Source organism: Mustelus asterias, chromosome 27, assembly GCF_964213995.1.
Source record: "Mustelus asterias chromosome 27, sMusAst1.hap1.1, whole genome shotgun sequence".
In the NCBI taxonomy this organism is placed as follows: Eukaryota; Metazoa; Chordata; class Chondrichthyes; order Carcharhiniformes; family Triakidae; genus Mustelus; species Mustelus asterias.
In genome coordinates this window covers 33,427,898-33,449,472 of record NC_135827.1, presented here as the reverse complement: position 1 = coordinate 33,449,472, position 21,575 = coordinate 33,427,898, and the positions used below count along the sequence as shown (strand labels likewise).

Genomic DNA, 21,575 nt, shown 5'->3' with positions numbered 1-21,575 from the left:
GAGGTTTTCTGTTTCAAATACGAAATGACATACCATGGGCGGAATTTTCTCGTTCCACCCGCCTTGGGAGTCATGGCGAGCGGGACAGAAAATTTCGGGAATATTTAAAGATCCGTTGACCTCAGATGGGAATTTCTGGTCTTGAAGTGCGCATGGTCGGAAAATCCCTCCCTATGTTATATACTATCCTCATGATTTGCACTGAATATTGTGCGCAAGGCGCGATGAATTATATACACTGTACTTACAATGTGTACAGTGCCCCAGGCACTGTGAGCTATGTACAGCATGCTGTTGAGATGAATACCTCAAGAATCAATGTTTTGTATTCTAGCTCCAGCAAAGATTATTGCATTCGGAGGGACAGTGACCACTCCTTGGATGAGAGATGTGTTTCTACCTTGTCGAGCTGTGGGCGACCCAGGACCGACCATCAAGTGGACAAAAGACAGGTAAACATCTACTCTGCAGGACAGTAACTTTTTATCTGTGATTCCCTCTCTTCTGGCTGTCGGTCCATCTCATCAGTTTTAACAAGGCATAGGTGGTGTGGTGATAATGCCACTGGGTTAGTAGTCGAATGCTCTGGGGACGTGTGTTCAAATCTCAGCTGGTGGAATGTAAATTCAATTGATAAATGGTGAAACTATCAGTGATTGTTGTAAAAACCCATCAGGTTCATTAATCTCCTTTAGGGAAGGAAATCTGCCATCCTTACCCGGTTTGGCCTACTTGTGACTCCAGAGCCACAGCAATGAGGTTGACTCTTAACTGCTCTCTGAAATGGCCGAGGAACCCAAGGGCAGTTAGGGATGGGCAACAAATGATAACTTTATCACCGTTGCCCACACCCCAAGAGGAAATAAAAATCAAGAAGAGTGTTGGTACATTCAGATCCTTACTGTGAAAACCTATTTAAACCTTTTTGCACGCAAGCATTTTTTCCAAGAGGGACATTTTACATTGAATGATCCTTAGTTGGTGCGGGTGTTCTGAAGACAAACAATTGATTCAGCCAAATGTCAGAGAGCTTCAGTAAACTTCAGAATGGCTGCAACCGAGGAGTGGGGCCTGGACTTTAGAGTAGATGGGATAATATCAGAAGTATACATTAAAGTTTAAAGTTTAACTGGACAGGCTAGATGCAGGAAGAATGTTCCCAATGTTGGGGAAGTCCAGAACTAGGGGTCACAGTCTAAGAATAAGGGGTAAGCCATTCAGGACTGAGATGAGGAAGAACTTCTTCGCTCAGAGAGTTGTGAACCTGTGGAATTCTCTACCACAGAAAGTTGTTGGGGCCAGTTTGTTAGATATGTTCAAGAGGGAGCTGGACGTGGCCCTCGTGGCTAAAGGGACCAAGGGGTATGGAGAGAAAGCGGGAGTGAGATACTGAAAGTGTATGATCAGCCATGGTCATATCGAATGGTGGTGCAGTCTCGAAGGGCTGAATGGCCTACTCCTGCACCTATTTTCTATGGTTCTTTGTAAACCTGGTGTGTGGCACTGGACTGCTCCCCATTGGGATGATTTGCAGGATCCTAATTCAGAATGACCGCTGGCGGCCTGTGCAGTGAGACAGCTCATTTTGGGAATAAAGACAATCTAACAAAACTCTTGGTCCATCCAAATTAGGCTGACTTATTGGCAGCATTGGCAGTTTCCATGGAGATGTTTGCTGCTCCAATGTCTAACAGTATACATTGGGAGAAGAAGGATGATAATGAGGACTAGGACAGCAATGCAGTTTGACAAATAATAAAGCCCCCCCACACAAAAACAACCAAGCAGAATATCTTGAAAGTATTGTTTGAGATATTAACCTCTCTTTGGTAGCATTCAATTTGCAGTCTGAATAGAGGCAGAACCTACTTATTGTAAATGGTGTAACAAAAGGGAATAGAATGGAGAGAATAGAAATGTTAAAAGTATTCAAAAACGATTAACTCTGGGCTTTTCTTAAGGCTTGTGATAAAGTGTAGCTGTTTTAACATAATGGTGCAGTGCATCACAGCCCTGCAGGGCTTGCAGCAGTGACTGCACTAGATATTGAGATCCTGTTCGCAACCATGTCATGGGGGTAGATGTTGGCCTTGACCAAAGATGTCCTGCAGGTCGAAGACTTTGACACAAAGAGAAAGAGAGAATCATATATTCCACATATCTCCAAAGCACTTGTTTCAGGGTAGCACTTTCAGAATCCCTTAGCTAATGTCAGCAGAACTTACGCCCCAAGCCGTAACAGTCGAGCCCGGACACCTGCCACAAATAAGGTTGCCAGCCCTCTCGCATTGAGCTGCAGGGATGGGTAATACATGTCTGGAGTCTTCAGGAATCGAAGATTAGTCTTCAGGCCACTGCTCAGACCAAGCAGGGCGAAAAATCATCAGGGTATTAAAATATAAAATAAAACTTTCTTTATCCTCTTCTTTGAGCGTCGTCACTTCTTTAGTTATGAGTTTATTGAAGATGAGGACACAAAAGCTGTGCGACTGAGACATCCAATTGAGTAATCCGGAGCCCGTTGAATTCCCAATTCTTTTTTATTCATTCGTGGGACATGGGCGTCTCTGACTGGCCAGCATTTACTGCCCATCCTTAGTTGCCCTTGGAGGGCAGTTGAGAGTCAACCACATTGCTGTGGCTCTGAAGTCACATGTAGGCCAGACCGGATAAGGACGGCAGATTTCCTTCCCTAAAGGACATTAGTGAACCAGATGGGTTTTCCAACAATCACCAATGGTTTCATGGTCATCAGTAGATTCTCAATTCCAGATATTTTTCATTGAATTCAAATTCCACCATCTGCCGTGGCGGGATTTGAACCCAGAATGTCCCCAGAGCATTAGCTGAATTTCTGGATTAATAGTCTAGCGATAATACCACTAGGCCATTGACGTGGGAAGGTGGGGCATCACAAAGATGGACATGTTGAATGACCAATGGCAGAAGCTTGAGGTCAGGACAGGTGAAGGCAAAAGGGCATGCAATGAAATCTCCAGGAAGAGTTGCCAACCCTTGGTTCAAAGGGGGTGAAAATGAAGAAAAAAAAGAGAGGCTATGCAGGTGCACAGCAGAGCATAATCTGTACTTCAGAAAAGCTACTAAGACAATGTTGCAACGGCCAATTAATTAATTGTGGCCTTGTAATCAGAAATCTAATTGGAAAGGAGCAAATTAAAATGTTTAATACATAATTGTGCAACGATTAACGATAAGGTTGTGTTATTTGCAGCGAGGACTCCGCTATCCCAGTGCAAGTTGACGGCCACAGAATGATCTTCAACAATGGGACGCTGTTTCTTCGCTCAGTTAGAGCAGAGGATTCTGGGTATTATACCTGCACAGCCACAAACACCTGGGGCTTCGACACAATTATAGTCAACCTCTTGGTGCAAGGTAGGACCAGGTTTGTCTGTGACCTCAGAGTTAAGATGCTCATTTCTCCCACACTGTGCATTTATCACTTTGCCTAACCATTGGGGGCAAAAGCTCCAGGCATTCTTAGCCACGCTCCCTGGAAATGCCTCCCTAAACTACCCCACTTCTTCCCTTCTCTTTTCATTTTTAGAAACCTTCTCTTATCATAGTATCATAGAACTTACAGTGCAGAAGGAGATCATTTGGCCCATCAAGCCTGCACCGACAACAATCCCACCCAGGTCCTATCCCCGTAACCCTACATATTTACCGTCCTAATCCCCCGACACTAAGGGGCAATTTAGCATCACCAATCAATCTAACCCGCACATCTTTGGAGTGTGGGAGGAAACCGGAGCACCCGGAAGAAACTCGCAGACATGGGGAGAATGTGCAAACTCCACACAGACAGTGACCCAAGGCCAGAATTGAACCTGGGTCACTGGCGCTGTGAGACAGCAGTGCTAACCACTGTGCCACTGTGCTCTTGACTCATCTTTCTGGGCCAAGCTTTTGGTCACCTCTCCTAACCTCTTCTTTCACCATCCCTCGTAACTACTCTTCTTTATTTTTTCCTCCTTCACCTGAAAAGCACCTTGAACATTGTCCACATTAATGGTGTCAAATTGTTGTTCTTTTCTCTGGGGACCATAACTCATTAGCAAAGACTCCACGTTAGCCATCGTTACTTGAAGGATACAGACAGTGTTGACAGAGTAGAGACGGCTTCCATTGGCCCTAAAGTTGGATGCCAGTTTAAGCCATGAGTGATTAGGATCTAGAATGCGCAGAGACAGTGCTGGAGGCAGGTTCAATTATCTCCTTCACAAGGGAAATGGATAATTATCCGAAGAGGAACAAATTTCCAAGGTTACGGGGAAAAGGCATGAGAGTGTGACCTGTTGAGTCAGCACACACATAGAATTCCTCGAATATAGAAGAGGCCATTCAACCCACCAACTCTCTGACAGAGTATTTTACCCAGGACCTCTCCCCCGCCCAATTCCTGTAACACCACACATTACCCATGGCTAATCCATCTAGTACGCATTTTAGAATACTAGGGGGCAATTTAGCATGGCCAATCCACCTGACATGCACATTTCCGGAGTGTCAGAGGAAACCAGAGCACCCAGAGGAAACCCACGCAGACATGGGGAGAATGCACAAATTTCACACAGTCACCCAAGGCTGGAATCGAACCCGGGTCCCTGGCGCTGTGAGGCAGCAGTGCTAACCACTGTGCCACCATGACGTCCCACGTGGTGGATCGAATGGTCCCCTGTACTTTAAGCATCCTATAATACTATCCATCACATGGAAATGAATAGATAACCAGTTGCGTTGAATCGAGGCGATAAAGCTTCAGGGATCATGCCATGTGAAACTCAATTGGTTTGCCTGGTAATGTGGACCTCTGCACTGTGTGACAGCCTTGGTCAGTCCCCTTACCTTTTAGTATTATAACATGCACAATTATTTCATTTTAAAATACTTTTCTCCCAATTCCCTCCCTTTGATGAGTATGGTTCCAAAGGTATAAAGTTACCTTTTGGTACTCGGCACAAGTTGTGTGAACGTAGCTCTACAGTGCGAGTTTGTAAACCGTGCCATCATCAAGCCTGACTCTGCCTTTATCAAACACCAGACTGTGATCAGGAGCAAGGAAATTAGATGATTTTTCTCCTCATGCCTGTCCCAGCAGCATTACTGTTAACCAGCATAGAATCATAGAATTATACAGTGCAGAAGAGGCCCTTCGGCCCATCAAGTCTGCACTGATACGTGAGAAACACCTGACCTCCCACCTAATACCCTTTAACAGCACTTGGCCCATAGCCTTGAATCTTATGACATGCCAAGTGCTCATCCAGGTATGTTTTAAAGGATGTGAGGCAACCCGCCTCCACCACCCTCCCAGGCAGCGCATTCCAGACCACTCTCTGGGTAAAAACATTTTTCCTCACATCCCATGGGGCGGCACGGTAGCACAGTGGTTAGCTCTGCTGCTTCACAGCTCCAGGGTCCCGGGTTCAATTCCCGGCTCGGGTCACTGTCTGTGTGGAGTTTGCACATTCTCCTCGTGTCTGCGTGGGTTTCCTCCGGGTGCTCTGGTTTCCTCCCACAGTCCAAAGATGTGCGGGTTAGGTTGATTGGCCAGGTTAAAAATTTCCCCTTAGAGTCCTGAGATGCATAGGTTAGCGGGATTAGCGGGTAAAATATGTGGGGGTAGGGCCTGGGTGGGATTGTGGTCGGTGCAGACTCGATGGGCCGAATGGCCTCCTTCTGCACTGTAGCGTTTCTATGATTTCTATGATCCCCCCTAAACCTCCTGCCCCTCACCTTGAACCTATGGCCCCTTGTGACAGACCCTTCAACTAAGGGAACAGCTGCTCCTTATCCACTCTGTCCGTGCCCCACATAATCTTGTACACCTCAATTCAGCCTTCTCTGCTCCAATGAAAACAACGCAAGTCCAACACCGGCATCTCCACACCCAATGAAAACAACCCAAGCCTATCCAACCTCTCTTCATAACTTAAATGTTCCATCCCAGGCAGCATAGCAGAATCTTCCCTGCACCCCTTCCAGTGCAATCACGTCCTTCCTATAATGTGGTGACCAGAACTGCACACGGTGCGCTAACTGTGGCCTCACGAAAGTTCTATACAACTCCAACATGACTTCCCTGCTTTTGTAATCTATGCCTCAATTGGTAAAGACAAGTGTCTCATATGCCTTTTTCACCACCCCACTTACATGCCCTTCTGCAGTATGTTGTTTGGTTTCAAAAATAACCAAGGAGTTTGGTTACATTCCAATCGTCATGTGCCCTTAACTCTAGGGGTCATAAGTGTAATGTTCCAATTCTCTTCCCTAGTGGTGTGGTAAGTCAGACTTTCATCTGTTTCTGCAGCTAGAAATTTTTAGAACAGATCGCTAGTCTGTTGCCAGGGACTTATGGCTTGAGGGTCACCACTCCGCATTCAGCGTGGCTAACCAGGAGTCTGTCTCTCTCTTACCATGATGTGGAGATGCCGGCGTTGGACTGGGGTAAACACAAACTCAATTTACAAAATGGTTGAAATGCGAGTCTTTTACTGGTAATCAAGTCTTAAATTTACAGACTCACATTTTCTGTACCTTTAATACTTGATTACCTGTAAAAGACTCGCATTCCAGCCATTATTTTGTGAATTGAGTTTGTGTCTTTATATGCCCTGTTTGTGAACTGAAATCCCACTCACCTGACAAAGGAGCAGCGCTCCGAAAGCTAGTGGCTTTTGCTACCAAATACACCTGTTGGACTTTAACCTGGTGTTGTGAGACTTCTCTCTTACCACCAGCCATTGGTATGGTGGAAGTATTTTTGCAGGTTGACACAAGCAACTTGTTTGACGGCATTACGAACATGCTTTCCATGGCCATCAAGTCCTAGGGTGGGACTCGAGCCCAGGGCTTCTGGCTCAGAGGCAGGGTCGCTACCCACTGCACCACAAGACCTCTTAAGTGTCATGTAGTCACTAATAAATCCATGAAGGAATACAAAAGAAACTTCTTTTCCCGGAGTGTGATGAGACTGCGGAACATGGTACCACAGGGGGTAGTTGAGGGGAATGACATAGATGCATTTCAGAGTAAGCTGGATATGTAGCCAAGCAAATAGGTAACCCCAAGATTAAACACTTGAAAAATGCCAGAGGAAAGAATGAGAATAGATGTGGAGATGAGTTCGAGATCTTGATGAAATGATCTTAAAATTAGTAGATAATCTTATGATTCTAGACTTTAGCAATGACAATGTGGTGTCAGTGGTAGCACAGTGCTGCCTCACAACGCCAGGGACCCGGGTTCAATTCCCGGCCTTGGGTCATGGTCTGTGTGGAGTCTGCACATTCTCCCCGTGTCTGCGTGGGTTTCCTCCGGGTGCTCCGGTTTCCTCCTGGTGCTCCGGTTTCCTCCCGGTGCTCCGGTTTCCTCCCACAGTCCAAAGATGTGTGGGTTAGGTGGACTGCCCATGCTAAATTGCCCCTTGGTGTCAGGGGGACTGGCTAGAGTAAATACATGGGTTACGGGGATAGGGCCTGGGTGGGATTGTGGCTGATGCAGACTCGATGGGCCAAATGGCCTCATTCTGCACTGTCGGGATTCTATGATTTAAAACTGAAGCTGATGTTGACAGAGTTCAATGAAACGGGGGGGGGGGGGCGGGGGGTGGTGAGATAACTCCTGTGGAGCATAAATACCAGTTAAAACCAGTAGGGTTGAATAGCCTATACTTTAAATTCAATGTATTTCTATGGGCGGAATTTTCCTGGCTCACCCACCACGGGAATCAGAGTGGGGGGCAGACCACTCTAAGGCCCGTTGACCTCAGGCGACATTTTCCAGTCTTGGGGCAAGCATGACCAGAAAATCCTGCTCTTTGGGGCAAATTTTCCCGTTCCACCTGCCACGGGAATCATAGCAGGCGAGGGGCGTACAATGGAAAGGTCTGTTGACCTCAGGCAGGATTTTCTGGTTTCGGGACAAGTGTGGCTGGAAAATCCCACCCTATGTGTCTGAGGAAGAAACACATTGGGGATCTTTGATCATCATATTGAGTATAAAACCTCTGAAAGTGCAATGCGGCATATTTGGTTTGTTATAAAACCATCTTCTCTTATGAAAGATAGAAACTAGAAGCAGGAGGAGGCCATTCGGCCCTTCGAGCCTGCTCCACCATTCATTTTGATCATGGCTGATCATTGAATTCAATATCCTGATTCCTCTTGCCTCCCATCTCCTTTGATCCCTTTCGTTCCAAGAGCTTTAGTTCATGAGGACATATTCCCATTGAGTTTTGCTTTCAAAATTTTATTTGGTGATGGAGGATTGATCTCAGGATCAATGCTGTCGATTGGTTTAAAACCAGGTGGCAGAGATGGAGGCCATTCGGCCCATTGTATCTGTTCTGTCTCTTTCAAAATAACTTTCAATGAGCCCCCCACCTCTGCCCATTCCCCATAGCCCTTCAACTGTTTCCACTTCGAGTACTTATCCAATTCCTTTCAAGAGTTACTATCGAATCTGCTCCCCCACCTTTTCAGGCAATGAGTTCCAGATCATAGCACATTCATCTATCCCTTAAATCTGTGTCCTCCATTACCAGCCCACGCGCCAGTGGAAGCCACTGTTCCCTATTTGCTCAATCAAAACCCCCTCATGATTGTGAATACCTCCATTAAATCTCCGAACCACTTCTGCCATGAAGAGAACAAACCCAGCCCCTCAATCATAGAACATAGAACATAGAACATAGAACATTACAGCGCAGAACAGGCCCTTCGGCCCACGATGTTGCACCGACCAGTTAAAAAAAAAAACTGTGACCCTCCAACCTAAACCAATTTCTTTTCGTCCATGAACCTATCTACGGATCTCTTAAACGCCCCCAAACTAGGCGCATTTACTACTGATGCTGGCAGGGCATTCCAATCCCTCACCACCCTCTGGGTAAAGAACCTACCCCTGACATCGGTTCTATAACTACCCCCCCTCAATTTAAAGCCATGCCCCCTCGTGCTGGATTTCTCCATCAGAGGAAAAAGGCTATCACTATCCACCCTATCTAAACCTCTAATCATCTTATATGTTTCAATAAGATCCCCTCTTAGCCGCCGCCTTTCCAGCGAAAACAATCCCAAATCCCTCAGCCTCTCCTCATAGGATCTCCCCTCCATACCAGGCAACATCCTGGTAAACCTCCTCTGCACCCTCTCCAAAGCCTCCACATCCTTCCTGTAATGTGGGGACCAGAACTGCACACAGTACTCCAAGTGCGGCCGCACCAGAGTTGTGTACAGTTGCAACATAACGCTACGACTCCTAAATTCAATCCCCCTACCAATAAACGCCAAGACACCATATGCCTTCTTAACAACCTTATCTACTTGATTCCCAACTTTCAGGGATCTATGCACACATACACCTAGATCCCTCTGCTCCTCCACACTATTCAAAGTCCTCCCGTTAGCCCTATACTCAACACATCTGTTATTCCTACCAAAGTGAATTACCTCACACTTCTCCGCATTAAACTCCATCCGCCACCTCTCGGCCCAACTTTGCAACCTGTCTAAGTCTTCCTGCAAACTACGACACCCTTCCTCACTGTCTACCACACCACCGACTTTGGTGTCATCAGCAAATTTGCTAATCCACCCAACTATACCCTCATCCAGATCATTAATAAATATTACAAACAGCAGTGGCCCCAAAACAGATCCTTGAGGTACACCACTTGTAACCGCACTCCATGATGAATATTTACTATCAACCACCACCCTCTGTTTCCTATCCGCTAGCCAATTCCTGATCCAATTTCCTAGATCACCCCCAATCCCATACATCTGCATTTTCTGCAGAAGCCTACCATGGTGAACCTTATCAAACGCCTTACTAAAATCCATATATACCACGTCCACTGCCTTGCCCCCATCCACCTCCTTGGTCACTTTCTCAAAAAACTCAATAAGGTTAGTAAGGCACGACCTACCTGCCACAAAACCATGCTGACTATCACCTATCAATTCATTACTCTCCAAATAACTATAAATCCTATCCCTTATAATTTTTTCCAACATCTTGCCGACAACAGAAGTGAGACTCACCGGTCTATAATTCCCGGGGAAGTCTCTGTTCCCCTTCTTAAACAATGGGACAACATTCGCTAACCTCCAATCTTCTGGTACTATACCAGAGGCCAACGACGACCTGAAGATCAGAGCCAGAGGCTCTGCAATCACTTCTCTTGCCTCCCAGAGAATCCTTGGATAAATCCCATCCGGACCAGGGGATTTATCTATTTTCAGACCCTCCAGAATATCCTGCACATCCTCCTTATCAACTGTAATACTGTCTATTCTACTCCCTTGCAACCCAGTGTCCTCCTCAGCTATATTCATGTCCCCTTGCGTGAACACCGAAGATAAATATTGGTTCAATGCTTCACCAATCTCCTCCGGTTCCACACATAACTTCCCTCTGCCATCTATAACTGGCCCTAAACTTGCCCTAACCAACCTTCTGTTCTTGACATACCTATAGAACGCCTTAGGATTCTCTTTAACCCTATCCGCCAAAGTCTTCTCATGTCCCCTTTTAGCCCTTCTAAGCTCGCTCTTCAACTCCCTCTTAGCCAATCTAAAGCTTTCTAGTGCACTACCCGAGTGCTCACGTCTCATCCGAACATAAGCCTCCTTTTTCTTTTTAACCAACAAAGAAACTTTTTTGGTGCACCACGGTTCCCTAGCCCTACCAATTCCTCCTTGCCTGACAGGGACATACCTATCACAGACTCGCAGTAGCTGCTCCTTGAAAAAACTCCACATGTCGGACGTTCCCAGTCCCTGTAATCTCCTAGTCCAACCTATGTTTCCTAATTCTCTCCTAATAGCCTCATAATTACCCTTCCCCCAGCTAAAACCACTGGCCCGAGGTTCATGCCTATCCCTTTCCATCACTAAGGTGAACGTAACCGAATTGTGGTCACTATCACCAAAATGCACACCAACTTCCAAGTCTAGCACCTGGTCTGGCTCATTTCCCAGCACCAGATCCAATATAGCCTCACCTCTAGTTGGCCTGTCTACATACTGAGTCAAAAAACCTTCCTGCACGCTTTGAACAAAAACTGACCCCTCTAACGAGCTAGAGCTATAACAATTCCAGTCAATATTAGTCAAGTTAAAATCCCCCATAACAATTGCCCTATTACTTTCACTCCTAAGCAGGATTGACTCCGCAATCCTTTCCTCAACCTCTCTAGAACTTTTAGGAGGTCTATAAAAGACTCCCAACAGGGTGACCTCTCCTCTCCTATTTCTAATCTCCGCCCATACTACCTCAACAGATAAGTCCTCATCAAACCTCCTCTCTGACACTGTGATACAATCTCTGACCAATAATGCTACCCCTCCCCCTCTTCTACCTCCTTCCCTACTTCGACTAAAACATTTGAACCCCGGGACCTGCAGCATCCATTCCTGCCCCTGCTCTATCCATGTCTCTGAAATAGCCACAACATCGAAGTCCCAGGTACTGATCCACGCTGCAAGTTCACCCACTTTATTGCGAATACTCCTGGCATTGAAGTATACACATTTCAAACCCTGCTCCACCCCACCTCTGCAATGCCGTGCATTGCAGTCCCCATCCATGCATCCCTCACTTTCAGCCCCACTACTCAGGATCCCTCCCCCCCCCCGAATCAGTTTAAACCTCCCTGCATGGCCTTAGCAAATTTACCCCCCAGGATATTGGTCCCCTTCTGATTAAGGTGTAGACCATCCTTCTCATCTCCGCAGAACTGAAGTCTCTCTCCCTCAGTAACAATCCAGCCGATCTCCACTCTACACCCTCCATAACCTTGACCTGCTCGATTAAAGCCAAATAATTTGCCGAGAATTAAGACTTCCAAGAACCGCTTTAGCCCATTTCAGATTGGACCCTTACAACCAGCTTCTTATCCCTTCAATCTGGCTTTTGATTTGATTTATTATTGTCACATGCATCGGGATAAAGGGAAAAGTATTGTTTCTTGTGCGCTATACGGACAAAGCATACCATTCATAGAGTACATAGTGCAGAAGGAAAGGAGAGGGTGCAGGATGTAGTGTTACAGTCATAGCTTGAGTGGAGAGAAAGATCAACTTAATATGAGATAGGTCCATTCAAAAGTCTGATGGCAGCAGGGAAGAAGCTGTTCTTGAGTCAGTTGGTATGTGACCTCAGACTTTTATATCTTTTTCCCGACGGAAGAAGATGGAAGAGAGAATGTCCGGGATGCGTGGGGTCCTTAACTATGCTGGCTGCTTTCCTGAGACAGCGGGAAGTGTAGACAGAGTCAACGGGTGGGAGACTGGTTTGCGTGATGGACTGGGCTTTGTTCAGGTACGCTGAGGGAGAATTTAACATGGCCAATCCACCTAACCAGCACATCTTTCAGACTGTAAATTTCTATGAAGTTCTTGAAGATACTGCTCAGTACTAAAGAAGTAAACAGTTTGTAAAGCGCGAACCTTTCTTTATTATTAATCCTCTAGCAGTGAATTGGTTCGGATGAAAAGAAATGATCTGTAAATGAAAGGACTGTTTATGAATTTGCTGTGCCACTAGTTACATTTGCTGTAAATAGTTACTCTGGACTATTATTTCATCGACCATTTATGTGCCCTTTCCTAGTGCCACCTGACCAGCCTCGTCTGACGGTGTCCAGAACCTCATCCTCCACTATTACCTTGGCTTGGATTCCCGGTGACAATGGTGGCAGCTCCATCAGAGGTAGGTGCAGCTATTTGTGCCAGACCTTGCTACCATTTGCTCCCCATCTGTACTTTGAAAGACCAGCCTGTTTAAGCTTTAAGTTTATTTATTAGTGTCACAAGTAGGCTTACATTAACACTGCAATGAAGTTACTGTGAAAATCCCCTAGTCGCCAGACTCCGGCGCCTGTTCGGGTAACACTGAGGGACAATTTAGCATGGCCAATGCACCTAACTAGCACATCTTTTGGACTGTGGGATGAAACCGGAGCACCCAGAGGAAACCCACGCAGACACGGGGAGAACGTGCAGACTCCACACAGACAGTGACCCAAGCCAGGAATCAATGGTTGGGAGGCTGGTTTGCGTAATGGACTGGGCTTCGTTCACAACCCTTTGTAGTTTCTTGCGGTCTTGGCCAGAGCAGGAGCCATACCAAGCCGTGATACAACTGGATAGGATGCTTTCTATTGTTCATCTATAAAGTAGGGATATGGAACGAATGCTGCCTCTGCCAGTGATACCCTCATCCGATAAGAGAATAACTAAACTCCTTCTGATTTCATTCTCCTTCAAAGTCAACGGATAGGAATATCAAGCAGATTGTCCGCCCACTGGTTAGGTTAAAATTATGATTCCAAATAAAACAGAATTCCTTTTTACACTTGTTTCTGTATTACTCATGGCTTTGGAGATACCAGCTGCTTGATTTTTCAATTCATCTTCAGCAAGCACAATCCCCCCAACTGGAGTCATGATCCACTCCACTCTGCCATCACCAATCTATTTCTGGCCTTGGGGGGTGGGGAGGGGTAAGTGGGGCCAGACCGTGACCCCCCCAGGGCAGGAAAAATGGGAATGCTCACACCCGCTTCTCAACTCCGAAGGTGGTTTGTGTTATGCATATTGGGGGTAGCCCCTTTAAGGGGGAGCAGGTCAGGTGACCCTGGCGGGTGGCACAGCGGTTAGCACTGCTGCCTCACAGCGCCAGGGACCCGGGTTCAATTCCGGCCTCGGGTCACTGTCTGTGTGGAGTCTGCACGTTCTCCCCGTGTCTGCGTGGGTTTCCTCCGAGTGCTCCGGTTTCCTCCCACAGTCCAAAGATGTGTGGATTAGGTTGATTGGCCATGTTAAATTGCCCCTTAGTGTCAGAGGGACCAACAAGGTAAATACGTGGGGTTACGAGGATGGGGCCTGGGTGGGATTGTTGCCGGTGCAGGCAGGATGGGCTGAATGATCTCCTTCTACACTATAAGGATTCTATGATCCAGGGTGTGGGGTGATCTGCCCTGAGAGGCCAGTTGTCATTTGGACTGTGGAGCGAGTAAGACTGTAATAAAAACCTGTGTTCCCTGACATCTACCTGTGGAATGAGTTAGAAACATAGATACATCAAAACTATAAGAGGAGTAGACCATTTGGCCCTTCGAGCCTGCTCCGACATTCATTATGATCATGACTGATCATCAAATTGAATATCCTTATTCCGCGTCCCGCCCCCCACCCCCATATCTCTTGATCCCTTTAGCCCCAAGAGCGATATCTAATTTCTTCTTGAAATCAACAACGTTTTGGCCTCAACTACATTCTGTGGTCATGAATTCCACACATTCACCACTCTCTGGGTGAAGAAATTTCTCCTCACCTCAGTCCTAAAAGATTTACCCCCTTATCCTCAAACTGTGACCCCTAGTTCTGGACTCTCCCACCATTGGGAACATTCTTTCTGAATCTACCCTCTCTAACCCTGTTAGAATTTTATAAATTTCAGTTTAAAGTTTATTTATTAGTGTCACAAGTAGGCTTACATTAACACTGCAAAGAAGTTACTGTAAAAATCCCCTAGTCGCCACACCCCGGCGCCTGTTCAGGTACACTGAGGGAGAATTTAGCATGGCCAGTTCACCTAACCAGCACATCTTTCAGACTGTAAATTTCTATGAAGTTCTTGAAGATACTGCTCAGTACTAAAGAAGTAAACAGTTTGTAAAGCGCGAACCTTTCTTTATTATTAATCCTCTAGCGGTGAATTAGACAAAAGGCCATTCAGCAGTAATTTCCTGTGTAGGGATAACATTATTACCTTTTGAATACATAGACCAACAAACAGCTGCAGAAATATAGCAGCAAGGACAGCAGAGAAGCAGTGAGACCATCCCAGCAATTAATTACAAGCGCACAATTAATTACCTACACCCATCACTCAAATCCCTTCCTTTCAAATTTGTCTTGTTGATAAACTTTTCCCTTAATTGGATCACTGTTATTAAAAACTGTGCGTGCAAGCAATATGCAGCAAGTGGCTTCGTCCCTGTTCAGGCTATAGTGTGGTGCGTGTAATTACAGAGAAGAAATTGCCACACGATTTCTTAGGTATTAATCGTCCCAGAAGAGAAAAACTGTGCAATGGTTTGGATAGGATGGCCCTAGTGGTGTCTTAACCCTTTGTTTCCATTTCCCCTGTCATTCCCAATTAAATTGTGTTATATTCTGTAGCTGGGTTCTCCTGTTCAATTAGGTTTAGAAGCTAGGCTCATCAATTACTCTAAAAAAGATGGAAGCAAAGAGTTGGTGGAAAGGTCCAGTTGATTATTGAGCCTTGAGTTTAGCCCCTTACTCCAGATGGGAAGGAGACTCTCCTTTTCCTTGCTGGACCTGTACCACTCGACCTTTTAACATGTGTTTTCGCGCCAATTAGAAATATCCTTGTACAAGGCAGGTGAACCAGGTGTAGAATTAATCTCTGCAGTGCAGAAGGAGGCCATTTGGCCCATCAGGTCTGCATGTACTCTCTGAAAGAACATCTCACCCAGGCCCAGAACCCTCCCAACACCATCCTATCCCCATAACCCCGTGCATTTCCCATGGCTAATCCACCTAACCTACATATCTTGGGACATTAAGGGGCAATTTAGCATGGCCAATCCCGCTGACCTGCACATCTTTGGATGCTAAGGGCAGTTTAGCATGGCCAACTCACGTAACTTACTTATCTTTGGACGTTAAGGGCAGTTTAACATGGCCAATCCACCTAACCTGCACATCTTTGGATGCTAAGGGCAGCTTAGCATGGCCAATCCACCTAACCTGCACATTTGGACCCTAAGGGCAATTTAGCATGGCCAATCCACCTAACCTAAAGACCTGGTTGATTTTTTAATTTATTATTCATTCAGGGGATGTGGATGTCGCTGGCAAGGCCAGCATTTTTGCCCATCCCTAATTGCCCTTCAACTGAGTGGCTCACTAGGCCATTTCAGAAGGTGATTCAGAGTCAACCACATTGTTGTGGCACTGGAGTCACTTGTAGGCCAGGTCAGGTAGGATGGCAGATTTCCTTCCCTAAAGGACATTAGTGAACCAGATGGGTTTTTACAACAATCGATTAGAGTTTCATGGTCACCATTACTGAGACTAGCTTTATAGTCTGGATTTTATAGCTGCAAGGTGGGATTAGAAACCAGGTCCCAGGGCTTTAGCCTGGGGCTTTGGATCACTATTTCCAGAGTGACATCACCACTATGCATTGTTATGGGGAGGTGATGGTCTTGTGGTATTATCGCTAGGCTATTAATCCAGAAACTCAGCTAACGTTCTGGGGACCCGGGTTCGATTCCCGCCACGACAGATGGTGGAATTTGAATTCAATAAAAAATATCTGGAAATAAGAATCTACTGATGACCATGAAACCATTGTCGGAAAAACTCACCAGGTTCACTAATGTCCTTTAGGGAACAAAATCTGCTAACTTTACCTGTTCTGGCCTACATGTGACTCCAGAGCCACAGCAATGTGGTTGACTTTCAACTGCCCCAGGCAGCGAGGGATGGGCAATAAATGCTGGCCCACCAGCGACGCCCATGTCCCACGAATGAATTTTTTTTTTAATGCCACCGTCACCCCATCTCCTCACTGATAAGGTAAGCAGAAGTTCTTCCAACAAAATTCCTCTGAGCGAGAAAATGTAGCCCGGGATTTCTCTCTGATGACAGCGGTCACCTGACGATCTCCCCCCTCCCCACTCTTCCTTTAGGCATTACTCTGGATCCGTGGCTGCAGCCTGTTGCCATGCTTGCCATGTTCCCGCCCACCAACTTTATGTAATTGTCAGTGGGTGAGGGGCAGAAGTTGAGTCTGGTCCATTTACACGAGGTCTGGGAGTTAAAAGGATTTGAGTCTCAGATTGTGAACTGGGTGAGCTTGTTTCTCTCCGCTCAGTCCCACGCTTATCTGGCCCCATGTTAAAATTGAGATTCAGGTCCTTTAGCATTACTCAGAATATCCCAACCCCTCCAGAAACGGATTAATGAACATCGGTCCATCACGCAAACCAGCCTCCCATCCACTGACTTCGTCTACACTTCCCGCTGCCTCAGAAAAGCAGCCAGTATAATCAAGGACCTCATGTATCCCCAACATTCTCTCTTCCACCTTCTTCCATTGGGAAAAAGATACAAAAGTCTGAGGTCACATACCAATCGACTCAAGAACAGCTCCTTCCCTGCTGCCATCAGACTTTTGAATGGTCCTACCATGTAGTAAGCTGATCTTTCTCTCCACCCTAGCTATGACTGTAACACTATATTCTGTACCCTCTCCTTTCCTTCTCCCCTATGTACTCTATGAACGGTGTTCTTTGTCTGTATAGCGCGCAAGAAGCAATTCTTTTTACTGATCCCAATACATTTGACAATAATAAATCAAATCAAATCAGCAGAGCATTTGGCTAAAAAGATCAACCTGTAACATTTAAGGCCATGCATTTGAAATTGAGCACAGAAAAGCCAAGGAGGACATCTTAATGTTGAAGGTTTTGCTCCATCTCAGAGCAGTGTTAGTGCTTCAGACATTCCTTTTGACTTGATTTGATTTATAATTGTCACATGTAGCCGTATACAGTGAAAAGTATTGTTTTTTGCGCGCTATACAGACAGAGCATACCGTTCATAGAGAAGGAGATGAGAGAGTGCAGAATATAGTGTTACAGTCATAGCTAGGGTGTAGAGAAAGGTCAACTTAATGGAGTCATAGAGGTCTACAGCATGGAAACAGGCCCTTCGGCCCAACTTGTCCATGCCGCCCTTTTTTTTTTAACCCCTAGGCTAGTCCCAATTGCCCGCATTTGGCCCATATCCCTCTATACTGATCTTGCCCATGCAACTATCTAAACGCTTTTTAAAAGACAAAATTGTACCCGCCTCTACTACTACCTCTGGCAACTTGTTCCAGACACTCTTCACCACCCTCTGTTTGAAACAATTGCCTCTCTGGACACTTCTGTATTTCTCCCCTCTCACCTTAAACCTATGCCCTCTAGTTTTAGATTCCCCTACCTTTGGGAAAAGATATTGACTATCTAGCTGATCTATGCCCCTTCTTATTTTATAGACTTCTATAAAATCACCCCTCAGCTTTCTACGCTCCAGAGAAAAAAGTCCCAGTCTATCCAGCCTCTCCTTATAACTCAAACCATCAAGTCCTGGTAGCATCCTCATAAATCTTTTCTGCACTCTTTCGAGTTTAATAATATCCTTTCTATAATGTGGTGACCCAGAACTGTACACAGTATTCCAAGTGTGGCCTTACCAATGTCTTGTACAACTTCAACAATTCGTCCCAACTCCTGTATTCAATGTTCTGACCAATGAAACCAAGCATGCTGAGTGCCTTCTTCACCACTCTGTCCACCTGTGACTCCAATTTCAAGGAGCTATGAACCTGTACCCCTTGATCTCTTTGTTCTGTAACTCTCCCCAACACCCTACTATTAACTGAATAAGTCCTGGTTCAATCTACCAAAATGTATCACCTCGCATTTATCCAAATTAAACTCCATCTGCCATTCGTCTGCCCACTGGCCCAATTGATCAAGATCCGGTTGCAATCTGAGATAACCTTCTTCACTGTCCACTATACCACCAATCTTGGTGTCATCTGCAAACTTACTAACCATGCCTCCTATATTCTCATCCAAATCATTAATATAAATGACAAATAACAGTGGACCCAGCACTGCTCCCTAAGGCACACCACTGGTCACTAGCCTCCAATTTGAAAAACATCCCTCTACAACCACCAGTGGTTGCAAGGTAGGTCCATTCAAAAGTCTGATGGCAGCAGGGAAGAAGCTGTTCTTGAGTCAGTTGGTATGTGACCTCAGACTTTTGTATCGTTTTCCCAACAGAAGAAGGTGGGAGAGAGAATGTCCGGGGTGCGAGGGGTCCTTGATTATGCTGGCTGCTTTGCCAAGGCAGCAGGAAGTGTAGACAGAGATTCCTGTGTCTGGGGATATTGGCTCAATTGGGTGGAATGAATACAGGAGAAGTTACAGGAGAATACAGGAGAAGGGGCGGCACGGTGACACAGTGGTTAGCACTGCTGCCTCACAGTGCCAGGGACCCTGGTTCGATTCCCGGCTTGGGTCACTGTCTGTGTGGAGTTTGCACATCCTCCCCAAATCTGCGTGGGTTTCCTCCGGGTGCTCCGGTTTCCTCCCACAGTCCGAAAGACGATGCTGGTTCGGTGCATTGGCCGTGCTAAATTCTCCCTCAGTGTACCCGAACAGGCACCGGGTGTGGCGGCTAGGGGATTTTCACAGTAACTATATTGCAATGTTAATGTAAGCTTGTGACACTAATAAATAAGCTTTAAACTTGGTGGGGAGAAGGACCTACCTATATAGAGAAATACTTGTATTTATATTGGCTCTTTAGCAATGTTCAGTCTGAAAAACAACCACCGAGGTGTTAACGCATTGAGTTGGAGCAGTTGAAGCCCTGGACTGCCCTTCCCTGTAATATTTTAGTTGTATATTTTCTACAGTATGCCCTGGGCTTTGCTTAGGGGCATGAATTCCCTTTCTGACTCCATTCACTGCATCTCTCTGAACCAAGTAAGCTCTGAATTTTTGTGATGAGAATCCAGAGGATAGTCTCGAGGTTTTGCCACAGGGTTGCCCACAGGCTAAAAGGAAAATGACTAAACTGTAAAGCAACCAGCACTGTTGCTTGGCCAACCTGGACTGATGGTCTTTACCTGATTTAGTGCCAGGAGTACTTTTTTTTAAACTCAGTTTAACAGTTTGTTGCGAGCTATGGTTCTGTTTCAGTGTGAACTCATGAAGATAAACAGGCAACCATTCCATCCACTTACCCAACTCAGGCGCCTGCTGTTTGAGAGATAGATATGGCAAAGATTTACTCTAATCTTCTCAGAGCAACTAGAATTGAGCAATAAATGGCAGCCTGGCAATGATGCCGACTTCTCTCACATCAGTGTCTGGTCTGGAGGGTTTTAGGTATGAAGAGAGGTTTGATAAGACCATAGACCATACGATCATAAGACATAGGAGAATTAGGCCACTTGGCCCATCAAGTCTGCTCCGCCATTCAATCATGGCTGATATTTTTCTCATCCCCATTCTCCTGCTTTTTCCCCATAGCCCCTTATCCCCTTTTTAATCAAAAACCTATCTATCTCTGTCTTAAAGACACTCAATGACCTGGCCTCCACAGCCTTCTGCGGCCAAGAGTTCCACAGATTCACCACTCTCTGGCTGAAGAAATTCCTCCTCATCTCTGTTTTAAAGGATCGTCCCTTTAACCTGAGGTTGTGCCCTCTGGTTCTAGTTTTTCCTACTCGTGGAAACATCCTCTCCACATCCACTCTATCCAGGCCTCGCAGTATCCTGTAAGTTTCAATAAGATCCCCCCTCATCCTTCTAAACTCCAATGAGGACAGACCCAGAGACAGACCCTCAACCGTTCCTCATATGACAAGCTCTTCATTCCAGGGATCATTCTTGTGAACCTTCTCTGGACCCTTTCCAAGGCCAGCACATCCTTCCTTCGATACGGGGCCCAAAATTGCTCACAATGCTCCAAATGGGGTCTGACCAGGGCCTTATGCAACCTCAGAAGTACATCCTTGTTCTTGTATTCTAGCCCTCTCGACATGAGTGCTATGATACAAATGATAAACTCAGATTGTTTACACTGGAAAGACGGAGGCTGAGGAGTGACCTGATAGAGGTCTACAGAATTATGAGAGGCGTAGACAGGGTGGATAGTCAGAGGCTTTTTCCCCAGGATGGAAAGGTTGACTACGAGAGGGCGCAGGTTCAAGGTGGGTGGGGGAAAGTTTAGGGGAGATGTGCGGAGAATGTTTTTTGCAGAGGGCGGTGGTTGCCTGGAACACAATGCCAATGGAGGCGGGGGAACAGAGAGACTAGAAGCAGGAGTAGACCCTTTGAGCCTGCTCCACCATTCATTATGATCATGGCTAATAAAATTCAATATCCTGATTCCACCCCCCCCCCCCCCCCATATCCCTTGATCCCTTAAGCGGGCACGTTAGCAACGTTCAAGGTGTATCTTGATGGACACAAAATGGGAGGTGAACAGAGGGAAACTGGGTATGGGCAATAACTAGTGGAACTAAATAAGGATTAGGAATTGGCGCACGCTTGGTGGGCTGAAGGGCCTGTTCCTGTGCTGTATTATTCTTTGTGCTTCTTTGAAAGATTGATGAGACCGCGATTGTCTCAGACCTTCTGGTGTGATGCTCAGGACATGGTGATCCACTCAGTTTTATTCCTGTTGTACTTTTATAGCTGTTGTCTCTAACAAGATGAGCTTGCACCGGGTGTCAGGGAGTTCAGCCTTACTGTGCAGGCGTGAAGTCATGTGTAAACCGAGCGAGTGCTGACAGTGGGCCTCCTCCCCTGAAGAGCATTAGTGAACCAGTTGGGTTTTTCTGATGTCCTGGAGGCTTTTGTGGTCATTTCTTAGAGCGCCAGCCCCCCAAAATTAAGAAATATATAAATTCTGATTTCACAGCTTGCCCTGTTGGGA

General features: G+C 46.0%; 2 protein-coding genes across 2 annotated transcripts in view; one reads left to right on the top strand and one right to left on the bottom strand.

The window, feature by feature from the left end:
* c2cd2l (c2cd2 like) overlaps window positions 1-21,575 on the bottom strand; it is a 663,422-nt gene that overhangs the window by 311,478 nt on the left and 330,369 nt on the right. The gene's annotated exons all lie outside the window — the stretch shown is intronic.
* dscaml1 (Down syndrome cell adhesion molecule like 1) overlaps window positions 1-21,575 on the top strand; it is a 601,890-nt gene that overhangs the window by 514,498 nt on the left and 65,817 nt on the right. Inside the window, exons 21-23 of the mRNA XM_078198958.1 lie at window positions 335-452; window positions 3,233-3,396; window positions 12,643-12,741. Coding sequence (XP_078055084.1) covers window positions 335-452; window positions 3,233-3,396; window positions 12,643-12,741 — 381 coding nt within the window. The remainder of the gene's footprint in view (window positions 1-334; window positions 453-3,232; window positions 3,397-12,642; window positions 12,742-21,575) is intronic.